A 23,105-nucleotide genomic window follows, 5' to 3' on the forward strand; every position below is an offset into this window, starting at 1 on the left:
GTACTTGACATCTTAGCAACAAATAATCCTAAGGAAATAAGGATCATCATGACAGATACAGGGATTAATGACAGCAAAGTCATTGTAGTAAAACTGAACACCATAATATTCAAACACACAAAAAAAGTCTATTTAACAGAGCAGACAAATTCGCTTCATGTCTTCCAAAAAAAAAGACAATCTCCACTCCTACCAATGTGATGATGTAAGCATAGTCTATATCTGGTCTAAACTGAAAGTAGTATTGACAGCAACTCAGAGGTCTGTATCAAATTAATAAGGGATGGTATTGCCCCCCCCCCCCCCCCCCATGGTACATTAAAACAAGTCAGAACACTGCTGCAGAAGCTATGAAAAAAGTGTGGCAAATTTAAAAGAATACAGAATTAGTGAAATTTTATAGGAGCTTGAAATTTAGTGCAAATTTCAGTGAGATTCTTTTAATAGTTTCCACAGTGACACTCTGCCTTGAAATTGGACAGAAAATCCCAAGAGATTATGATCATATGTGAACCATACCAACAGCAAGATGCAGTTGATATCTTCACCACGTGATAGCAATGGTAATGTTCCTAATGACAGTGCAACCAAAGCAGAGTTATTAGACACAGTTTTCCAAAATTTCTTCATGAAAGAAGACAGAGTAAGAATTCCAGAATTTTAACCAAGAACTGCCAAGATGAGTAACTTAGATGTAGATATCTTTCGTGTAGCAAAGCAGCTTAAATCAAAGGCAAGGCATTTGTTGCAGATTGTGTACCAGTTGGATTCCTTTCAGAGTATACTGATAAAGGAGCTCCATAATTAATGATCACGCACAACTGCTTGCTCGTCAAAGGATCCGTGTCTAAAGACTAGAAAGTTGCACAGGTCACACCATTGCTAAAGAAAGCAGATAGGAGTAATCCACTGACTTACTGACCTATTGTCACGTGCACCACAATCTGCAGTTGGTTACATCCTGTTCCGCAGAGGCTGCCACAGTATCCTCTTCAACATTTGAACGAGGCCTGCAGGCATACACACAGTGCATAGGGTGATGCTTCCCATCCTTTTCCGCCATTCTGCTAAGGAAGTACACCTCCCCCCTCCCTGGGGCCCACGGATCTTTTGTGGGTATGTGTGTTGTATGCCCGGGGCCCCAAGCGGTTTCTACTCTCCTGGGCTTCATTCCCTTCCCTGTACAGACCCCTTTGCATCCTAACTCCCTGCCTTCTTGCCCCCCCTCTCCCCTTTTTTTACCTCGGTGTTTCCCTTGGTTCTGCTATTGATGTCTCATTTTTCCATTCTCCCCTTTTTTCCACGAGATTTGACCTTCCCTTCTAAATTCTGTTTCTGTAATGTGAGCCAATTGGGGAAGAACTCTCCCTAGCATCTCAAACGTGGGTCCCGCCCCCTCCCCCACTAGGTCACCAGCACGTGTAGCCAGTCCATATGGTGGGACTGTTATGTACCCATCTTGTTGAGCCTCTTAACATGTGGATCACATTTCTGGTACCTGAGCTGCCCTGCCTTGTGTATGCCTAGGGATAGTGGGTCATCTTTTTGGGGCATCAGAACTCCCAGCAACGATTATGTCAAGCAATTTTCTCTCTGCACATACTTTTGCTTCCTTTGCCTTCCCTTCCCTGGCCTGGCCACCTCCTGGGATGAGGCCACTGGCTTTCCTCCTTACTTGGTATGCTCCAGTATGGATGAGGAGACTTTCATCACTACCAAACTACTCAACGAAGGTGAGTTCGGTGATGTTAACTCACTTAAGATGCGATCTTGTTCCCTACTGATGAAAACCTCTTCTAAAAGTTAGTCAACTTCCCTTTGTGGTTGTGAGCACTTAAGAGATGTACTGGTGATCATTAATCGTGACCAGTTCGTAAATATGACCCAGGAAATTATCTTCCACAGGGACCTCCTCCACCAGTCTGATGAGGAACTCGGGACTAATCTGGACTGGCATGGCATTGATTTTGTCTGCAGAGTCCAGAGAGAACATAAGGACAAAATCACATTGATACTGGCATTTTCATCCTGACTTTTCAGCGGAACACTGTTCAAACATGAAGCCCTATATCCCACCTTCCTTGTGCTGTTTCTGGTGTCTCTGTTTTGGTCACTTGTCTTCTCGATGTGAAGTGAATCCTATTTGCAATGATTGCATCCTTCCTCTCCATATAGGAAGTCCTTGCACCCCACCACTCAAGTGTGTGAACACACTGTTCCGGCCCACATTTTGCTGAATCACTGTATTGTCCAATCTCTAAAAAGGAAAGGCAGATTTGGGAATTGAAAAATCTTAACAATCTATCCATCTCAGAGGCCCGACAGAAATTGGACGTCTCCACACCTTATCTTTAATGTTTACCTTTGCTTCTGTTGTGTCCTTTCCTCTTCCTCAATCCATTTAACCAGTGGGAATTGGCCACCAACCTTGCTTTCTGCACTAACACAGTTCTTGGATCATACCGGAAGCACAACCAAAGGCTTATACACTTATCGGTGGCTAGCCAATATCCTGTACTTGCCCTTTTGAACTGTCTCTGGTGCGATGGGGAATTCCCTTCCCAGTGGTGAGAAGTTGTCATTATTCCAGTTTTGAAATCGGGTAAACTGCCACTCGGGATGGACAGTTATCGTCTGATCAGTTTAACCAGTGTCCTGTGTGACTTGCCTGAACATATGTTGAGTTGAAGGTTGTGTTGGAGCCTTGAATCCCAAAATCGTTTTGCCAAAGGCACTCTACTGCAGATAATTTAGGCCCCGGAGTTTGCTACTCGAAAGGCTTTTGCCTGGCATAGACTCATTGTTGCAGTCTTCTTCGACCTGCATAAAGTGTATGATAGCACATGGTACCATCACATCTTTGCCACCTTACATGAGTGGCACTCCTGATTTTTACCCGGAATTTTGTTGGATGCCAGACTTTCCAAGTACAGGTTGGCACCTCCGATAGCGCCTCCCATCTGCAGGAGAATGGCGTTCTGCAGGGTCCTGTTTTGAGTGTTGCTCTCTTTCTAGTGGCTATTGACAGTATGGTGGTGGCTGTGAGGTTAGGGTGCCCCTCCTCTTTGTATTCTGCAGATTTTTTTGCATTTATTTTTGTTTGTCCATGACGGGCATTGCCTTATGCAGACTGCAGGGAGCAGTACAGTAAGTGCAATCTTGGGCTCTTACTCCTGACTTCCATTTTTCGGCTACCAACATGTGCATTATTCATTTACTCTGATGTGGCTCTATCTGGCAATGGTCCAATCCAGTCTAGATTTCAGGAGTCTCGCATACTGCTCGGCATCACATTCAACACTCCATTGTGGGATACAATTGGCAACTGCTGTCTTTCAGGCTGGCCCCATGATTAGCTTTCTGTAGCAGAGGCAGAAGTTTCACGCTTGCAGGTTCTGCACCAACAAGAGTTGATCGCTTATGCGTTAGACGTCTGTTCCCGGGGCACTCGAGCTGCAATCTCCTCTTTTCAGATACAGACGTCCACCTCCCACAAGGGTGGTGCTGGCCAGGGGTTAAGATGCCATCTGTATCTGGTCCCTTTTTTTACAAACTTCAGCTTTCTCCTTAACCCCGTTCTCCAGGCCTGCTCAAGTACACCTCTGTGTTGCATCCCCCGTCTGCAGCTCTGTGTTGACCTATCACAAAGGCTGAAAGACTTGGCTCATCATTAGTCCCTCCACCACCAATTATTCTCCAGTCTCCCTGCAGTTCAAGGTTCAGAAGTAGTCTATACCAATGGCGCAATAGTTGCCTGTCAAGCTGGCTTTGCATGTGTTCATGTGAGATGTAATAAACTCTGCTCTATGCAGATGGCAGAGTGTTTTCACTGTGGAGTTAGTAACACGCTCTTGAGCACATCCATTCCTGCAGCAGTGAGTCCGTCCTTACATTAATGATTCTTTGAGCAGTTTATGAGCCGTAGACCAGTGTTACCCTCGTCGTCCCTGGGTCCTGACAATTCGAGGTTCCCTTTTTGCCCTCGAACAATGTGGTTGTTCGGTGGTCTTTGTGTGCACCTTGGGTCATATTGGAATCCTGGCGAATGAACTCTCAGAGAATGTGGCCGAATTGGCTACTGGCAAGGCACCCCTCAAGATAGGTATTCTGGAACTGGACCTTTGATCAGTACATCTACATGTACCTGATTATTCTGCAATTCACGATTAAGTGCATGGCAGAGGGTTCATCGAACCAACTTCAAGCCATTTCTCTACACTCTAACAGCGCACAGGGAAAAACAGAGCACTTAAATCGTTCTATGTGAATTCTGATTTCTCTTATTGTATTGTGATGGTTATTTCTCGCTATGTAGGTGGGAGCCAGCAGAACATTTTCGCATTCAGACGAGAAAGTAGGTGATTGAAATTTCACGAGATGATTCTACCACAGTGAAAAATGCCCTTGTTTTAATGACTACCACCAAAATTAAAAATCAAAAGGTGAGAGATAAATAAACAAATACTAAACAAAATGCATACAAAACTCTCCCAGAGAGCATCCCAGAGTCACACAGAGAGCATCCCAGAGTGCCCCAGAGAGCTAAAACACTAAGAAGAATCGCTTCTCGGCTTTTGGCAAGATCAGTGTGTAGAAATGTATATAAAAATATTAAAAAAAATTGGCTGTGTGCGCCGCCATATTGGCAGGTGACCTTGGACGAGTTTCACTTGGCAGCCGCAGCCCCGCGGTGGATCGCGCTCTAGTTTTAACAGAGCGCGATCCGCTGGAAAATTCAGCTTCCGGTCCGCCATGTTGCATTATCAGGGCGCTACTTCCTGCTGCGCCCAGTTCTTATCAGTGGGAACTTCCGCAGTACAGGCAGCTGCACGCTCATTTGACTCGAGGCAGCCGCACTGAGCACACAGCCATGCCGTACAGGAGGAGAAGATATACAAGAAGATCAAGAATGCCTGTGTACAAGACTGTGGATGCATTTAGTCTTACTCCTAATAATGTAGCACAAGAAGAGCTACTAAGTGAACCTATTACTTTTGTAGGAGCTAAGATTCACTTTTCTTGTACAACTACAGAGGTTGTAACTGGTAATAGTTGGTTAACTATTGCTCTTGTGAGGGGCAGTGATCAGCCTCAATTAGGCTTGGAGTCCTATTATGACAGAGATATTATTTGTTATGTCCTTTCACTCTCTCCCCTATTTCGCAATAACACAAAATGAGCTGTCCTCCTTTGAACGCTTTTAATTTCCTCTCAGTCCCATCAGATGTGGATCCCATGCTGCACAGCAAAACTCCAGAAGAGGGTGGACAAACATGTTGTATGCAGTCTCTTTAGTCGATCTGTTGCATTTTCGAAGTGCTCTACCAATGAATCCCAGTCTTTGGTTTGCTTTACTCGCAACTCTATGTGATCATTCCAATTTAAGTTCCAGAAAGAGATTTTCATGCTGCAGCGGAGTGTGTGCTGATATGAAACTTTCTGGCAGATTAAGACTGTGTGTTGGACCAAGACTCGAACTGAGGACCTTTGCGTTTCACAGGCAAGTGCTCTACCATCTGAGCTACCCAAGCATGACTCCAGACCCGTCCTCACAGCTTCAATTCTGCCAGTACCTCGTCTCCTACTTTCCAAACTGCAGTTCCTTCTCTAAATCCTCGCACAAACGAAAAAATGGCTGACATCGAAATAAGTGTCCAAGGAATAGAAAAGCAACTGGAATCACTCAACAGAGGAAAGTCCACTGGACCTGACGGGATACCAATTCGATTCTACACAGAGTACGCGAAAGAACTTGCCCCCCTTCTAACAGCCGTTTACTGCAAGTCTCTAGAGGAACGGAAGGTTCCAAATGATTGGAAAAGAGCACAGGTAGTCCCAGTCTTCAAGAAGGGTCGTCGAGCAGATGTGCAAAACTATAGACCTATATCTCTGACGTCGGTCTGTTGTAGAATTTTAGAACATGTTTTTTGCTCGAGTATCATGTCGTTTTTGGAAACCCAAAATCTACTATGTAGGAATCAACATGGATTCCTGAAACAGCGATCGTGTGAGACCCAACTCGCTTTATTTGTTCATGAGACCCAGAAAATATTAGATACAGGCTCCCAGGTAGATGCTATTTTTCTTGACTTCCGGAAGGCGTTCGATACAGTTCCGCACTGTCGCCTGATAAACAAAGTAATAGCCTACGGAATATCAGGCTAGCTGTGTGGCTGGATTGAAGAGTTTTTAGCAGACAGAACACAGCATGTTGTTATCAATGGAGAGACATCTACAGACGTTAAAGTAACCTCTGGCGTGCCACAGGGGAGTGTTATGGGACCATTGCTTTCCACAATATATATATAAAGGACCTAGTAGATAGTGTCGGAAGTTCCATGCGGCTTTTCGCGGATGATGCTGTGGTATACAGAGAAGTTGCAGCATTAGAAAATTGTAGCGAAATACAGGAAGATCTGCAGCGGATAGGCACTTGTCGCAGGGAGTGGCAACTGACCCTTAACATAGACAAATGTAATGTATTGTGAATACATAGAAAGAAGGATCCTTTATTGTATGATTATATGACAGCGGAACAAACACTGGTAGCAGTTACTTCTGTAAAATATCTGGGAGTATGCGTGCGGAACGATTTAAAGTGGAATAATCATATAAAATTAATTGTTGGTAGGGTGGGAACCGGGTTGAGATTCATTGGGAGAGTCCTTAGAAAATGTAGTCCATCAACAAAGGAGGTGGCTTACAAAACGCTCGTTCGACCTATACTTGAGTATTGCTCATCAGTGTGGGATCCGTACCAGATCGGGTTGACACAGGAGATAGAGAAGATCCAAAGAAGAGTGGCGCATTTCGTCACAGGGTTATTTGGTAACCGTGATAGCATTACGAAGATGTTTAGCAAACTCAAGTGGCAGACTCTGCAAGAGAGGCGCTCTGCATCGCGGTGTAGCTTGCTCGCCAGGTTTCGAGAGGGTGCGTTTCTGGATGAGGTATCGAATATATTGCTTCCCCCTACTTATACCTCCCGAGGAGATCACGAATGTAAAATTAGAGAGATTAGAGCGCGCACGGAGGCTTTCAGACAGTCGTTCTTCCCGCGAGCCATATGCGACTGGAACAGGAAAGGGAGGTAATGACAGTAACACGTAAAGTGCCCTCTGCCACACACCGTTGGGTGGCTTGCGGAGTATAAATGTGGATGTAGATGTAGAACTTTACAGAAGCTCTTCTGCGAACCTTGCAGAACTAGCACTCCTGGAAGAAAGGAGGTAGAGTACTTGCCTGGGAAAGGCAAAGGTCCTGAGTTAGAGTCTCGGTCAGGCACACAGTTTTAATCTGCCAGAAAGTTTCATATCAGCGCACACTCAGCTGCAGAGTGCAAATCTAAATCTACAACTAGATGGATACTCTGGAAATCACATTAAAGTACCTGGCAGAGAGTTCATCGAATCACCTTCACAATTGTCTGTTATTCCAATCTCATATAGTGCACGGAAAGAATGAGCACCTATATCTTTCTGTACGAGCTCTGACTTCCCTTATTTTACCGTGGTGATCGTTCCTCTCTATGTAGGTCGGTGTCAACAAAATATTTTCGCATTCATAGGAGAAAGTTGGTGACTGAAATTTCGTGAGAAGATCCTGTCGCAACAAAAAGCACTTTTTTTAAATTTTATTTATTTATTTATTTTTTTTTTTTTTCCAGCCCAAATCCTGTACCATTTCTGTGACACTCTCTCCCATATTTCGCGGTAATACAAAACGTGCTGCCTGTCTTTGAACATTTTAGATTTACTCTGTTAGTCATATCTGGTAAGGATCCCACACTGCACAGCAGTATTCTAAAAGAGGATGGACAAGCATAGTGTAGACAGTCTCCTTAGTAGATCTGTTAAATTTTCTAAGTGTTCTGCCAATAAAACACAGTCTTTGGTTACCCTTCCCAACAACATTTTCCATGTGTTCCTTCCAATTTGTCTTTTCTAAATAGATTTGCAGTTCGTTTTGATCTTCTGATGACTGTATTAGTCGATAAATGACAGCATCGTCTGCAAACAACCAAAGATGGCTGCTCAAATCGTCTCCAGAATCATTTATATAGATAAGGAACAGCAAAGGGCCTATAACACCACCTTGGGGAACACCAGAAATAACTTTTGTTTTACTCGATGACTTTCCATCAGTTACTACGAACTGTGACCTCTCTGACAGGAAATCGCACATCCAGTCACATAATTGAGACTATATTCCATTGTTGTTGTTGTTGTTGTTGTTGTTCCAGTCTTCAGTCTTGAGACTGGTTTGATGCAGCTCTCCATGCTACTCTATCCTGTGCAAGCCTCTTCATCTCCCAGTACCTACTGCAACCTACATCCTTCTGAATCTGCTTAGTGTATTCATCTCTTGGTCTCCCTCTACGATTTTTACCCTCCACGCTGCCTTCAATGCTAAATTTGTGATCCCTTGATGCCTCAGAACATGTCCTACCAACCGATCCCTTCTTCTGGTCAAGTTGTGCCACAAACTTCTCTTCTCCCCAATACTGTTCAATACTTCCTGATTAGTTATGTGATCTACCCATCTAATCTTCAGCATTCTTCTGTAGCATCATATTTCAAAAGCTTCTATTATCTTTTTGTCTAAACTATTTATCGTCCATGTTTCACTTCCATACATGGCTACACTCCGTACAAATACTTTCAGAAATGACTTCCTGACATTTAAATCTATACTCGATGTTAACAAATTTCTCTTCTTCAGAAACGCTTTCCTTGCCATTGCCAGTCTACATTTTATATCCTCTCTACTTCGACCATCATCAGTTATTTTGCTCCCCAAATAGCAAAACTCCTTTACTACTTTAAGTGTCTCATTTACTAATCTAATTCCCTCAGAAGCGCCCGACTTAATTCGACTACATTCCATTATCCTCGTTTTGCTTTTGTTGATGTTCATCTTATACCCTCCTTTCAAGGTACTGTACATTCTGTTCAACTGCTCTTCCAAGTCCTTTGCTGTCTCTGGCAGAATTACAATGTCATCGGCGAACTTCAAAGTTTTTATTTCTTCTCCATGGATTTTAATACCTACTCCAAATTTTTCTTTTGTTTCCTTTACTGCTTGCTCAATATACAGATTGAATAACATCAGGGAGAGCCTACAACCCTGTCTCACTCCCTTCCCAACCACTGCTTCCCTTTCATGTCCCTCGACTCTTATAACTGCCATCTGTTTCTGTACAAATTGTAAATAGCCTTTCGCCCCCTGTATTTTACCCCTGCCACCTTTAGAATTTGAAAGAGAGTATTCCAGTCAACATTGTCAAAAGCTTTCTCTAACTCTACAAATGCTAGAAACGTGGTTTGCCTTTCCTTAATCTTTCTTCTAAGATAAGTCATAAGGTCAGTATTGCCTCACGTGTTCCGGTGTTTCTACGGAATCCAAACTGATCTTCCCCGAGGTCGGCTTCTACTAGTTTTTCATTCGTCTGTAAAGAATTCGTGTTGGTATTTTGCAGCTGTGGCTTATTAAACTGATTGTTCGGTAATTTTCACATCTGTCAACACCTACTTTCTTTGGGATTGGAATTATTATATTCTTCTTGAAGTCTGAGGGTATTTCGCCTGTCTCATACATCTTGCTCACCAGACGGTAGAGTTTTGTCAGGACTGGCTCTCCCAAGGCCGTCAGTAGTTCCAATGGAATGTTATCTACTCCCGGGGCCTTGTTTCGACTCAGGTCTTTCAGTGCTCTGTCAAACTCTTCACGCAGTATTGTATCTCCCAATTCATCTTCATCTACATCCTCTTCCATTTCCATAATATTGTCCTCAAGTACATCGCCCTTGTGTAGACCCTCTATATACTCCTTCCACCTTTCTGCTTTGCCTTCTTTGCTTAGAACTGGGTTTCCATCAAAGCTCTTGATATTCATGCAAGTGGTTCTCCTTTCTCCAAAGGTCTCTCTAATTTTCCTGTAGGCAGTGTCTATCTTACTCCTAGTGAGATAAGCCTCTACATCCTTACATTTGTCCTCTAGCCATCCGTGCTTAGCCATTTTGCACTTCCTGTCAATCTCATTTTTGAGATGTTTGTATTCCTTTTTGCTTGCTTCATTTACTGCATTTTTATATTTTCTCCTTTCATCAATTAAATTCAATATTTCTTCTGTTACCCAAGGATTTCTACTAGCCCTCGTCCTTTTACGTACTTGATCCTCTGCTGCCTTCACTACTTCATCCCTCAAAGCTACCCATTCTTCTTGTACTGTATATCTTTCCCCCATTCCTGTCAATTGTTCCCTTATGCTCTCCCTGGAACTCTGTTCAACCTCTTGGTCTTTCAGTTTATCCAGGTCCCACCTCCTTAAATTCCTACCTTTTTGCAGTTTCTTCAGTTTTAATCTACAGTTCATAACCAATAGATTGTGGTCAGAGTCCACATCTGCCCCTGGAAATGTCTTACAATTTAAAACCTGGTTCTTAAATCTCTGTCTTACCATTATATAATCTATCTGATACCTTTTAGTATCTCCAGGGTTCTTCCATGTATACAACCTTCTTTCATGATTCTTAAACCAAGTGTTAGCTATGATTATGTTGTACTCTGTGCAAAATTCTACGAGGCGGCTTCCTCTTTCATTTCTTAGCCCCAATCCATATTCACCTACTACGTTTACTCCTCTCCCTTTTCCTACACTCGAATTCCAGTCACCCATGACTATTAAATTTTCGTCTCCCTTCACTATCTGAATAATTTCTTTTATTTCATCATACATTTCTTCAATTTCTTCATCATCTGCAGAGCTAGTTGGCATATAAACTTGTACTACTGTAGTAGGTGTGAGCTTCATATCTATCTTGGCCACAATAATGCGTTCACTATGCTGTTTGTAGTAGCTTACCCGCATTCCTATTTTCCTATTCATTATTAAACCTACTCCTGCATTACCCCTATTTGATGTTGTGTTTATAACCCTGTAGTCACCTGACCAGAAGTCTTGTTCCTCCTGCCACCGAACTTCCCTAATTCCCACTATATCTAACGTTAACCTCTCCATTTCCCTTTTTAAATTTTCTAACCTACCTGCCCCCCCATGAACCATGGACCTTGCCGTTGGTGGGGAGGCTTGCGTGCCTCAGCGATACAGATAGCCGTACCGTAGGTGCAACCACAACGGAGGGGCATCTGTTGAGAGGCCAGACAAATGTGTGGTTCCTGAAGAGGGGCAGCAGCCTTTTCAGTAGTTGCAAGGGCAACAGTCTGGATGATTGACTGATCTGGCCTTGTAACAATAACCAAAACGGCCTTGCTGTGCTGGTACTGCGAACGGCTGAAAGCAAGGGGAAACTACAGCCGTAATTTTTCCCGAGGGCATGCAGCTTTACTGTATGATTACATGATGATGACGTCCTCTTGGGTAAAATATTCCGGAGTTAAAATAGTCCCCCATTCGGATCTCCGGGCGGGGACTACTCAAGAGGATGTCGTTATCAGGAGAAAGAAAACTGGCGTTCTACGGATCGGAGCGTGGAATGTCAGATCCCTTAATTGGGCAGGTAGGTTAGAAAATTTAAAAAGGGAAATGGATAGGTTGAAGTTAGATATAGTGGGAATTAGTGAAGTTTGGTGGCAGGAGGAACAAGACTTCTGGTCAGGTGACTACAGGGTTATAAACACAAAATCAAATAGGGGTAATGCAGGAGTAGGTTTAATAATGAATAGGAAAATAGGAATGCGGGTAAGCTACTACAAACAGCATAGTGAACGCATTATTGTGGCCAAGATAGATACGAAGCCCACACCCACTACAGTAGTACAAGTTTATATGCCAACTAGCTCTGCAGATGACGAAGAAATTGAAGAAATGTATGATGAAATAAAAGAAATTATTCAGATTGTGAAGGGAGACGAAAATTTAATAGTCATGGGTGACTGGAATTCGAGTGTAGGAAAAGGGAGAGAAGGAAACATAGTAGGTGAATATGGATTGGGGGACAGAAATGAAAGAGGAAGCCGCCTGGTCGAATTTTGCACAGAGCACAACATAATCATAACTAACACTTGGTTTAAGAATCATGAAAGAAGGTTGTATACATGGAAGAACCCTGGAGATACTAAAAGGTATCAGATAGATTATATAATGGTAAGACAGAGATTTAGGAACCAGGTTTTAAATTGTAAGACATTTCCAGGGGCAGATTTGGACTCTGACCACAATCTATTGGTTATGACCTGTAGATTAAAACTGAAGAAACTGCAAAAAGGTGGGAATTTAAGGAGATGGGACCTGAATAAACTAAAAGAACCAGAGGTTGTACAGAGATTCAGGGAGAGCATAAGGGAGCAATTGACAGGAATGGGGGAAATAAATACAGTAGAAGAAGAATGGGTAGCTTTGAGGGATGAAGTAGTGAAGGCAGCAGAGGATCAAGTAGGTAAAAAGATGAGGGCTAGTAGAAATCCTTGGGTAACAGAAGAAATATTGAATTTAATTGATGAAAGGAGAAAATATAAAAATGCAGTAAGTGAAACAGGCAAAAAGGAATACAAACGTCTCAAAAATGAAATCGACAGGAAGTGCAAAATGGCTAAGGAGGGATGGCTAGAGGACAAATGTAAGGATGTAGAGGCCTATCTCACTAGGGGTAAGATAGATACCGCCTACAGGAAAATTAAAGAGACCTTTGGAGATAAGAGAACGACTTGTATGAATATCAAGAGCTCAGATGGAAACCCAGTTCTAAGCAAAGAAGGGAAAGCAGAAAGGTGGAGGGAGTATATAGAGGGTCTATACAAGGGCAATGTACTTGAGGACAATATTATGGAAATGTAAGAGGATGTAGATGAAGATGAAATGGGAGATATGATACTGCGTGAAGAGTTTGACAGAGCACTGAAAGACCTGAGTCGAAACAAGGCCCCCGGAGTAGACAATATTCCATTGGAACTACTGACGGCCGTGGGAGAGCCAGTCCTGACAAAACTCTACCATCTGGTGAGCAAGATGTATGAAACAGGCGAAATACCCTCAGACTTCAAGAAGAATATAATAATTCCAATACCAAAGAAAGCAGGTGTTGACAGATGTGAAAATTACCGAACTATCAGCTTAATAAGTCACAGCTGCAAAATACTAACACGAATTCTTTACAGACGAATGGAAAAACTAGTAGAAGCCAATCTTGGGGAAGATCAGTTTGGATTCCGTAGAAACACAGGTACATGTGAGGCAATACTGACCTTACGACTTATCTTAGAAGAAAGATTAAGGAAAGGCAAACCTACGTTTCTAGCATTTGTAGACTTAGAGAAAGCTTTTGACAATGTTGACTGGAATACTCTCTTTCAAATTCTAAAGGTGGCAGGGGTAAAATACAGGGAGCGAAAGGCTATTTACAATTTGTACAGAAACCAGATGGCAGTTATAAGAGTCGAGGGACATGAAAGGGAAGCAGTGGTTGGGAAGGGAGTAAGACAGGGTTGTAGCCTCTCCCCGATGTTGTTCAATCTGTATATTGAGCAAGCAGTAAAGGAAACAAAAGAAAAATTCGGAGTAGGTATTAAAATTCATGGAGAAGAAATAAAAACTTTGAGGTTCGCCGATGACGTTGTAATTCTGTCAGAGACAGAGAGACAGCAAAGGACTTGGAAGAGCAGTTGAATGGAATGGACAGTGTCTTGAAAGGAGGATATAAGATGAACATCAACAAAAGCAAAACAAGGATAATGGAATGTAGTCTAATTAAGTCGGGTGATGCTGAGGGAATTAGATTAGGAAATGAGGCACTTAAAGTAGTAAAGGAGTTTTGCTATTTGGGGAGCAAAATAACTGATGATGGTCGAAGTAGAGAGGATATAAAATGTAGGCTGGCAATGGCAAGGAAAGCGTTTCTGAAGAAGAGAAATTTGTTAACATCCAGTATTGATTTAAGTGTCAGGAAGTCATTTCTGAAAGTATTCGTATGGAGTGTAGCCATGTATGGAAGTGAAACATGGACGATAAATAGTTTGGACAAGAAGAGAATAGAAGCTTTCGAAATGTGGTGCTACAGAAGAATGCTGAAGATTAGATGGGTAGATCACATAACTAATGAGGAAGTATTGAATAGGATTGGGGAGAAGAGAAATTTGTGGCACAACTTGACCAGAAGAAGGGATCGGTTGGTAGGACATGTTCTGAGGCATCAAGGGATCACCAATTTAGTATTGGAAGGCAGCGTGGAGTGTAAAAATTGTAGAGGGAGACCAAGAGATGAATACACTAAGCAGATTCAGAAGGATGTAGGTTGCAGTAGGTACTGGGAGATGAAAAAGCTTGCACAGGATAGAGTAGCATGGAGAGCTGCATCAAACCAGTCTCAGGACTGAAGACCACAACAACAACAACAACAACAACAACAACAACCTACCTGCCCGATTAACGGATCTGACATTCCACGCTCCGATCCCTAGAACGCCAGTTTTATCTCTCCTGATAACGACATCCTCTTGAGTAGTCCCCGCCTGGAGATCCGAATGGGGGACTATTTTACCTCCGGAATATTTTACCCAAGAGGACGCCATCATCATTTAATCATACAGTAAAGCTGCATGCCCTCGGGTAAAATTACGGCTGTAGTTTCCCCTTGCTTTCAGCCGTTCGCAGTACCAGCACAGCAAGGCTGCAATTTCACTATGAGCTGCTTGTGTGGTACACTGTCAAAAGCCTTCCAGAAATCCAGGAATACAGAATCGATCTGAAATCCCTTGTCAATAGCACTCAGCACTTCATGCGAATAAAGAGCTAGTTGTTTCACAGGAACAATGTTTCCTAAACCCATCTTCGAGGTAGTTCATAATGTTCGAACACAATATATGTTCTAAAATCCTGCTGCATATCAATGTTAACAATGTGGGCCTGTAATTTAGTGGATTACTCCTACCTTTCTTGAATATTGGTGTTGCCTGTGCAACTTTCCAGTATTTGGATACGGATCTTTCGTCGAGCAAACGGTTGTATATGATTAAGTATGGAGCTAATGCATCAGAATATTCTGAAAGAAACGTAATTGGTATAGTTTGGACCAGAAGACTTGCTTTTATTAAGTGATTTGAGTTGCTTCACTACTCGGGGGATATTTGCTTCTACGTTACTCATGCTGGCAGCTGTTCTCGATTCGAATCCTGGAATATTTACTTTGCATTCTTTTATTAAGGCATTTCGGAAGGTTGTGTTTAGTAACTCTGTTTTGGCAGCACTGTCTTCGATAGTATCTCCATTGCTGTCGCGCAGATAAGGCATTGATTGTTTCTTGCCGCTAACGTACTTCACATACAACCAGAATCTCTTTGGATTTTCTGCCAGGTTTGGAGATAAATTTTTGTTGTGGAAACTGTTATAAGCATCTCTCATTGAAGGCCACATTAAATTTCGAGCTGCTGTGAAAGATGGTCAATCTTAGGGATTTTGCGTCTATTTAAATTTGACATGTTTGTTTCGTTGTTTCTGCAAGTGTTCTAACCTGTTTTGTGTACCAAGGAGGATCAGCTCCATCATTTGTTAATTTATTTGGTATAAATTTCTTTCTGGTAACATCCCCAGGCTGTGGCTTAGCCATGTCTCTGCAATATCCTTTCTTCCAGGTATGCTAGTTCTTAAAGGTTCGCAGAAGAGCGTCTGTGAAGTTTGGAAAGTAGGAGATGAGGTACTGACAGAATTGAAGCTGTGAGGACAGGTTCCTAGTCTTGCTTGGGTAGCTCAGATGGTAGAGCACTTGCCCGCGAAAGGCTAAGGTCTCTAGTTCAAGTCTCGGTCTGGCACACAGTTCTAATCTGCCAGAAAGTTCAAATTTAAGTTACTCATAATTGTAATCTACAAGTATTTAGTTGAATTCATAACCTGTATATTTTTGTGATTTATTGTGTAACCAAAGTTTAGGGGAATACTTTTAGTATTCGTGTGTATGACTTCACACTTTTTATTATTTAGAGTCAAATGCCACTTCTTTCACCGTACAAATATCTTGTCTAAATCATTGTGCAGTTGGCTTCAATTATCTGATGACTTTACAAGATGGTAATGACAGCGTGATCTACAAACAATCTAAGAGGGGTGCTCCGATGGGCTCCTTTTTCTTAGAGATAATTCATTATGTTCAAATACAGAATATGTTCCAAAACTCTATTGCAAACCGATGTTAGTGATATGGGTCTGTAATTCAGTGAATTACTGCTGTTTCCTTTCTTGGATATTTGTGACTTGTGCAACTTTCCAATCTTTAGTTTCAAATGCTTTGATGAGCAAGTGGTTGTATGTCATTGTTAGATTGGAGCTATTGTATCAGCATATTCTGAAAGGAACCTGACTCGTATGTAGTCTGGACTGAAAGCCGTCGCTTATTATGTGATTCAAGCTGCTTCACTACACTGTGGGTATCTACTTCTAAGTTACTTATGTTGGCAGTTATTCTAGATTTGTAAGATTTATGTTAGCCTCTTTGGTGGATGTGTTTCAGAAAAAGTTTAGTAACTCTGCTTTAGTGACACTGTCATCAGCGACATAACAACTGTTATTGCATCATGAAGGTATTGATTGTGTCTTCCCGCTGCTGTACTTTACATATGATCAGAATCACTTTGGGTTTTCTGGCGGATTTTGAGACAGTTTGGTTGTGGAAGCTATTAAAAGCATCTCAGATTGAAATTTGTGCTAAATTTCGAATTTCTGTATAATTTCACCAATCTTGTGGAATTTGCATTCTTTTAAATTTGGCTTTTTTCCCCCCCCAAGTGTGTTCTTATCCATTTAGTGGACCAGGGGGGGATCAGTTTCATTGCTTATTAATTTGTGGTGCAGACTCTTAACTGCAGTAAATACAATTTCCCTGAATTCAAACCACATCTGGTGTATGCTTACAGTCAGATTGGAAGGAGTGTAGACTGTCTGGAGTGTAGATTGTCTCTTGGATAGGTGTCTAACAAATTTTAAAAAATTTACTTTGCATTTATTTTTGGTGGGTTCTGATGTTACGGCATTCAGTCTTGCGACAACTGGTGGTCACTAATCTCTGTATCCACCATGATGCCCTGTATTTGTTCAGGATTTTTTGTTGCTAGTAGGTCAAGTAATGTTGGCTCTTGAACTAATTATTTGAAATAATTTCCTGAGAAAGCATTCAGTACAATTTCTGACAATGTTTTATGCCTACTGCTGGCTTTAAACATATATTTCTCCCAACATATCGAGGGCAGATTTAAGTCCCCACCAACTAATATTGTATAAGTGGGGTACCTATTTGAAATGACTCAAATTTTTCTTTGAACTGTTCAGCAACTGCATCATCTGAGCCAAACCAATCATTAATTTATTCTGGTTGTCAAGTATAACCTCAACCCACATTAACTCACAGGGACTATCCACTTCAATTTCACCACAATTACTTTTGACAGCAGTAAACACGAGGTACTGGCAGAAGTAAAGCGGTGAGTACCGGGCGTGAGTCGTGCTTCGGTAGCTCAGTTGGCAGAGCACTTGCCCGCGAAAGGCAAAGGTCCCGAGTTCGAGTCTCGGTCGGGCACACAGTTTTAATCTGCCAGGAAGTTTCAGTAAACACTTGTCCACTGACTGTATTAAATCTGTCGTTTCTGAACACGACTAGGTCCTTTGAAAAATTTTGGCTCAACTTACTTCCAGTTTAGCCAATTTTCTGTGTGATTTGATATCCAGTGCTTTCTATTAGCACTTGGAGCTATGGTTCTTTTCCAATGCAGCTATGACAATTTACAACTACAATATCAATTTTTGCTATCTCTACCTTCCTGTGTTTGCCCTGCACCCTTCTAGACTGACACACATTTTGTGGTTTCCCAAGACCCTCTAACCTAAAAAACCACCCAGTCCCCACTACCCATGTAGCCACTTCAAGTTTGTAGTGGACTTCTGATCTATTAAGCGGAACCGGAAACCCACTACCCAATGACGCAAGTTGAAGGAATCTGCAGCCTACACTATTTCAGAACCTCCTGACCCTTTGATTCAGTCCCTCAACTTGTCTCTGTACCAAAGGACCACAGGCTTAGTTCAACTAGCCAGCTGAAACAAGAGCGTATCTCTTCTGATCTGAAGTCACACACATTGTTTGGTACTGGCATGAGCCACCACCCGCAGCTGGCTGCACCTTGTGCTCTTCATGGCTTCCAGAAGGATCTTTCCCATATCTGGAATGGCTGCACATGGAGTCACACTAGACTCCTTCCCCTTCTTTGCAGGCATATTCCTAAGAAGCCTCATTATGTGTCTAACATTGCAGCTTCCAACAACCAGCAAATCCGACTTCCTCTGGAACAGGAGGAGCGTCTTTATCTGGCTCTGGGAAATCATCAGCCACATATAGCACCTGAAACCTGTTTGTCAGACAAAGTGGGGTGACCTTTTGATCAGCCCCATGGGAAGTCTTCAGATTTCTGCCAGGCCCTGGAATGACCTCCCACTCAACCACAAGTGAGAGGTCAGCCTTAGTGCAGGCAGTAACTGGGGCGATCACAGCATTAGACCAAACGGGGGGGGATATGTGGGATGTACTCAACTTCCCTCAGATCCCTATGTCCGACCTCCCCCTCCCTGTCCCACAGTGATGCCCATTGGCAACAGCTTCAAGCTTTGTGATGGAAGCCAACACAGCCTGGAGCTGTGAGCAAAAGGTTACCAACTGAGCTCGAATCTGTACGCAGCAATCACAGTCCCTATCCATACTAAAGACAGCCAAACATATACACTAGACAGTTAACAAATGTGGAACTGTGCCTGATAAATAAACATGCATGAAATTAATGACTTTAAACTAAAAAAGCATTTAAACATGTAAGAAATTATGAAAGTAAACTAGTAAATATGCAGATAACTGAAAATAAGTCACTCCATTCAGAGTTTATTAACCAAGCTTTGTACTTGGAAGTTTTGAAAAGATTGCACAGCAGTGTGCTGCGGAAGTGGCGTTATTTGTGGCAGTCGGGTGGCTAATTATTATTATTATTATTATTATTATTATTATTATTATTATCCCCCCCCCCCAATGTGACGATGCCCCTGCTTACATTGAACTTGACCAAAAATGGTAGGACCCCTTTTCCTCACTTCCAATACCCACCTGGCCTTGCCCCATGTGACTCTTTTGTTTCCTAGAATCAAAATATGTGAAAGGAAAATATTTTGCTGATGTTGCGGAAGTGAAGATAAAATGAGAGGTACTGTCAAGCATCACAGAAGATGAATTTAAACAGTGTTTTGAAAACCTGAATAAAAGATTAGATAAGTGTATTAGTGCAATTGGAGAGTACTTTGAAGGCTATTGAAGGTTTGTTCTTGAAATTTGAATAAATAAGTTAAAAAAAGTACAGTTCCCTCTGCTTAACTCTTGTGGTGCTGTTTACATGCCTGTGATGAAATGCACAGTTCTTATTTGGGTTTTCTCCAATTTGTCTGTTAATTGTACCAAGCAAGAGTCCAAAAGTGGTGGGCAGTTGTGGAAAATTCATCAGTCTTCTGTACACTACCACCATTCATTGATAAAGCACACTTCTCGGATTCTTCCTGGTACCTGCCTTTCGCACAACTAGTGTTATTTCCACCACAAAGCACTCTGGACAAACCTCCCTAGCACTGGGTCTCAAATCAGTAGTTAAACACACTTTCATGTTAGCCTTCTAGTAACCACTTGCTCCACTACCCAATAATAGAAGAAAGTCCCAAGTCAGATTTAGAAAACACACACACACACACACACACACACACACACACACACACACGACCCATGTTGTCTCAGAGTGCTAAGGCCTGATTGCAGACACTTCTGTAACTAATTTTTCATTAATAAAATAACAAATACCTGTTATAAAGCATCTAACTGAACTCCTCCATGTAGGAAGAAGAAGAAAAGAAACGACAAGACCTGGAAATGGGTGGATGGTCAGGGAGTGGCTCAAAAGATATTCTGGAGAAGAGTGGTGACATGCAGATGGCATCACTACCGCTGAAAGGTGGTGACTCTGGCAAGGGCACAGCCACACAGAGTTCTGTTGCAGGATCAGAAGACCAGAAGAAATATTGATGCTCTGTTTCATCGAAAATATCCCATAATTTTCTGGACTGAGCAGACATCTTGATGGATTTTGGCAGTACGGGCGAGGAGACTTTCTGTAACGGTAACAGCATGGTGTGCCTTGTTGTACAGAAAATGGAATTTACATTACTTGAAAACTATGCATTGTGCTTGTTGCCTCTGATTAATTTAAAAAATAACTGTATCTGTTTATGGTTACTGATCGCATTGTTCAACTTCTTTATGTAAAATGTTCTTTTTTGTGTGAACCTAATTTGTAATGCATGTGCTCTGAGAGGGAAAAAATACATATTAATGTCAGCTCAGTATTTGTTTACAAATTGACAGGAAGTAGTACAAACATAAGAAGCGACATGAATTGAAGACCTGTGGATTAGTTTGCTACCTCTTCTGTTTAGTGTATAGCCAGAACTGAAGGTGTTATCTTTTACAGAAAAATAATTAACTAAACAAATTTTTGGTCTGTGCTAATCTGTCAGGTAGAATAATGTGACAGTAGCTAACATTGTGCTGATAATGAGTTTGTCATAAAATGCATTACTAGGTACCTGAGACTGTAGCTGTTTCCTCTTTTCACTTTATTGAGTTCCACAAGGGATGAAATGTATTAAAATTTTAAAATCAAGTAAATAATGCCTTATAAAGTGAAATGATCTACTTAAGCACACTTACACACAATCATTTTAATTATAATTTTGAGCTCATTTGTATATTAATTCTTGAGAGCAGAATTCGGAACTGCTGTTATTAAGACAATGTAGCTTTTTTCCTTTTTTTTTTTCTTTTTTCTTTTTTTAAAGGTGATTAAGAAATCCTTACCCTTGCAAGTGACACTTCCCGTTGTTCACTTTTTCAGCGTTGTTACAGTGGTACGTTATTTATAAAAATATAAATTTTATCTGTTAATCAATTTCTAAGTTTATTGTATTGATTACATTGTGTCTATCTACCAGCGCTTTCTCGTTTGGTAAGTTACAGCATCTTTGTTTTTTATATATATATGAGTACAGAATAAGTTATACTCAGAAACTGCCTCCATTATCTTGTCTTGAAAGTTGTATGCATGTACATATTGTTCATGCTTATACTTCCTCACACCTAGAAAATCAATTACGCTGCAAGCACATTAGTTTCCTTGTTTTAAGTTTTGTTTTCAAATTTGTGGAAAGTGTTCAAGAAATAAACACACATTTCCAAGAAATTAATCAATCCTGCATAATCAGTTTCAAAATTCTACGATAATATTCATATGCTTCTTTAATTCCTTGTATTTTTATGTGAAAAAGATGAGACACCATTTTGCGGAGAATAAAGTTGTGTATTTTTAATGAACCGAGATACATAACAACACAACTTCCACAGAAGGCGGTATGATTTAACAGTACAGATGTTTCTTCTCCCCGCCGCAGAAATCTATTTATTATGAGAAATGTTTTAGCATCAAAGAGAATTGTGACATGACACAAGGTTTTCCACCCTTACAGTTACCATTAATTTATTCCTATCACTGGCCTCTTCAAAGTTATGAAAGTGTTACATATTGCCTTTATTTTTTATTATATTTATTTATTTATTTATTTATTTTCACTGTAAAGATGGAGGGCATATTATAGAAATGATACCTCTGTAAGGATGTGCTCTAAACATGGTACCCATGTTCTCGATGCAAATAGTCAGTTACATGTGAGAGTCACTCTCAAAACTCTGATTATCTAGTTAACCTTTTAATTTTACAATGCGAGGATAGTGACAATGCTAGTGGGAAATGCATTTCAATTTGTTTAGTTTCTCACACAAAATGATGATAATCTGACCCACACCCCACGAGGTGACTGGAGACGTTTGTCACAGAAGTTGAGCCTCGTGCCTGATGGTAGGTACTGTTTGTTGCTTATTTGAAGCTCTCTGGAGGAAGCAGTTTGCACATCGTACAGCTGGTGGCCTCTCTGATGTCGTGTCTTCGACAATTTATTTTCTCTTGGGCTTTAAGCATGAAGACTGTCAAGTGTCTACAGTACACTTACTGAGTCGGATATAATAGAGATCTCATTTAATAAAACGCACTAATTCTGCTTATCAGTGGCATCATTTCTCAATCTAAAAATACAAAGAAAATTGAATTGATATTGAGGAGTGGCTAATTTACCATGCTTTTTGTCTTGTGGTTGCATGTTTTTGTGTGGGACTAGAAACTGCTGTTTTTGTATTAATATTAGAATTAGGTATAGTAAAAATTTCTAATGTATCACACATAAGGAGTATCAGTTTACTGGTACCATCTACAGTGAGTGCTCTGAACTGTGACAGCTTTAGACAGATCCACTATGACAGTAAATAGCGTGTATTCAGTGTGGGACTCTTGTGCAGTAAAGACAATAACTTGGAGCTCTTTCTGTAATAAGTAGTTGAATTTTGATTTTGCTTTTATTCAATGCGATCACATCTTTATTAACAATATTTTTGTCTAAGAAAATACGTGCAGCTGTTCGAATGAATGGGAGTCCCAACAGTATTAACCTTTCTGCAGTTGCGTATACCTCTTGACAAAACGCTTCTGTAAAGATACCTTATACTGTATGTATATAAGGTGAATTGTCAAATTTGATGTACATTTGACATATTTGTATACAAAAAGTTGAACTGTATTTTTTGATGTTTGTAACAATCATTATATACAAATAAAATGATGTAACTCAGTGTTTGGAAAGATTTCTTTGATTAGAGCTTGTTATGTATGTATGTATGTATGTATGTATGTTCATGCCCATATTAAATCTATCCTTTAATGTGTAGGACGGGCTAAAGTATGGAGCAGGTAAAAAAAAAGTGTTACTGTAAATTGCTTGTAACAAAGACTCTCGGGCAACATAGATTTATGAAAATAGCTGCAGAGAAATTAAAACAATAAACTAGAACAAAAAAGAACCCGTGTGAAAAATACATCAAAATACACACAGTATTAGGATTGGTATACGTTGTACACATACATGACAATTAAAATACACTAGTATCCTAAATTAAAGCAATAAACTATTTCCCCATACTG

At 41.0% G+C, this 23,105-nt stretch overlaps 1 protein-coding gene across 1 annotated transcript in view; it reads left to right on the forward strand.

Moving 5' to 3' along the window:
- Positions 1–22,766, forward strand: part of LOC126425312 (protein FAM177A1) — a 34,551-nt gene extending 11,785 nt beyond the window's left edge. Inside the window, exon 5 of the mRNA XM_050088292.1 lies at positions 19,862–22,766. Within this exon, the coding sequence (XP_049944249.1) occupies positions 19,862–20,047 (186 nt within the window). The 3' untranslated portion in view covers positions 20,048–22,766. The remainder of the gene's footprint in view (positions 1–19,861) is intronic.
- Positions 22,767–23,105: the final 339 nt, after the last annotated feature.

The sequence above is a fragment of the Schistocerca serialis genome, chromosome 10, assembly GCF_023864345.2.
Source record: "Schistocerca serialis cubense isolate TAMUIC-IGC-003099 chromosome 10, iqSchSeri2.2, whole genome shotgun sequence".
Classification (NCBI taxonomy): Eukaryota; Metazoa; Arthropoda; class Insecta; order Orthoptera; family Acrididae; genus Schistocerca; species Schistocerca serialis.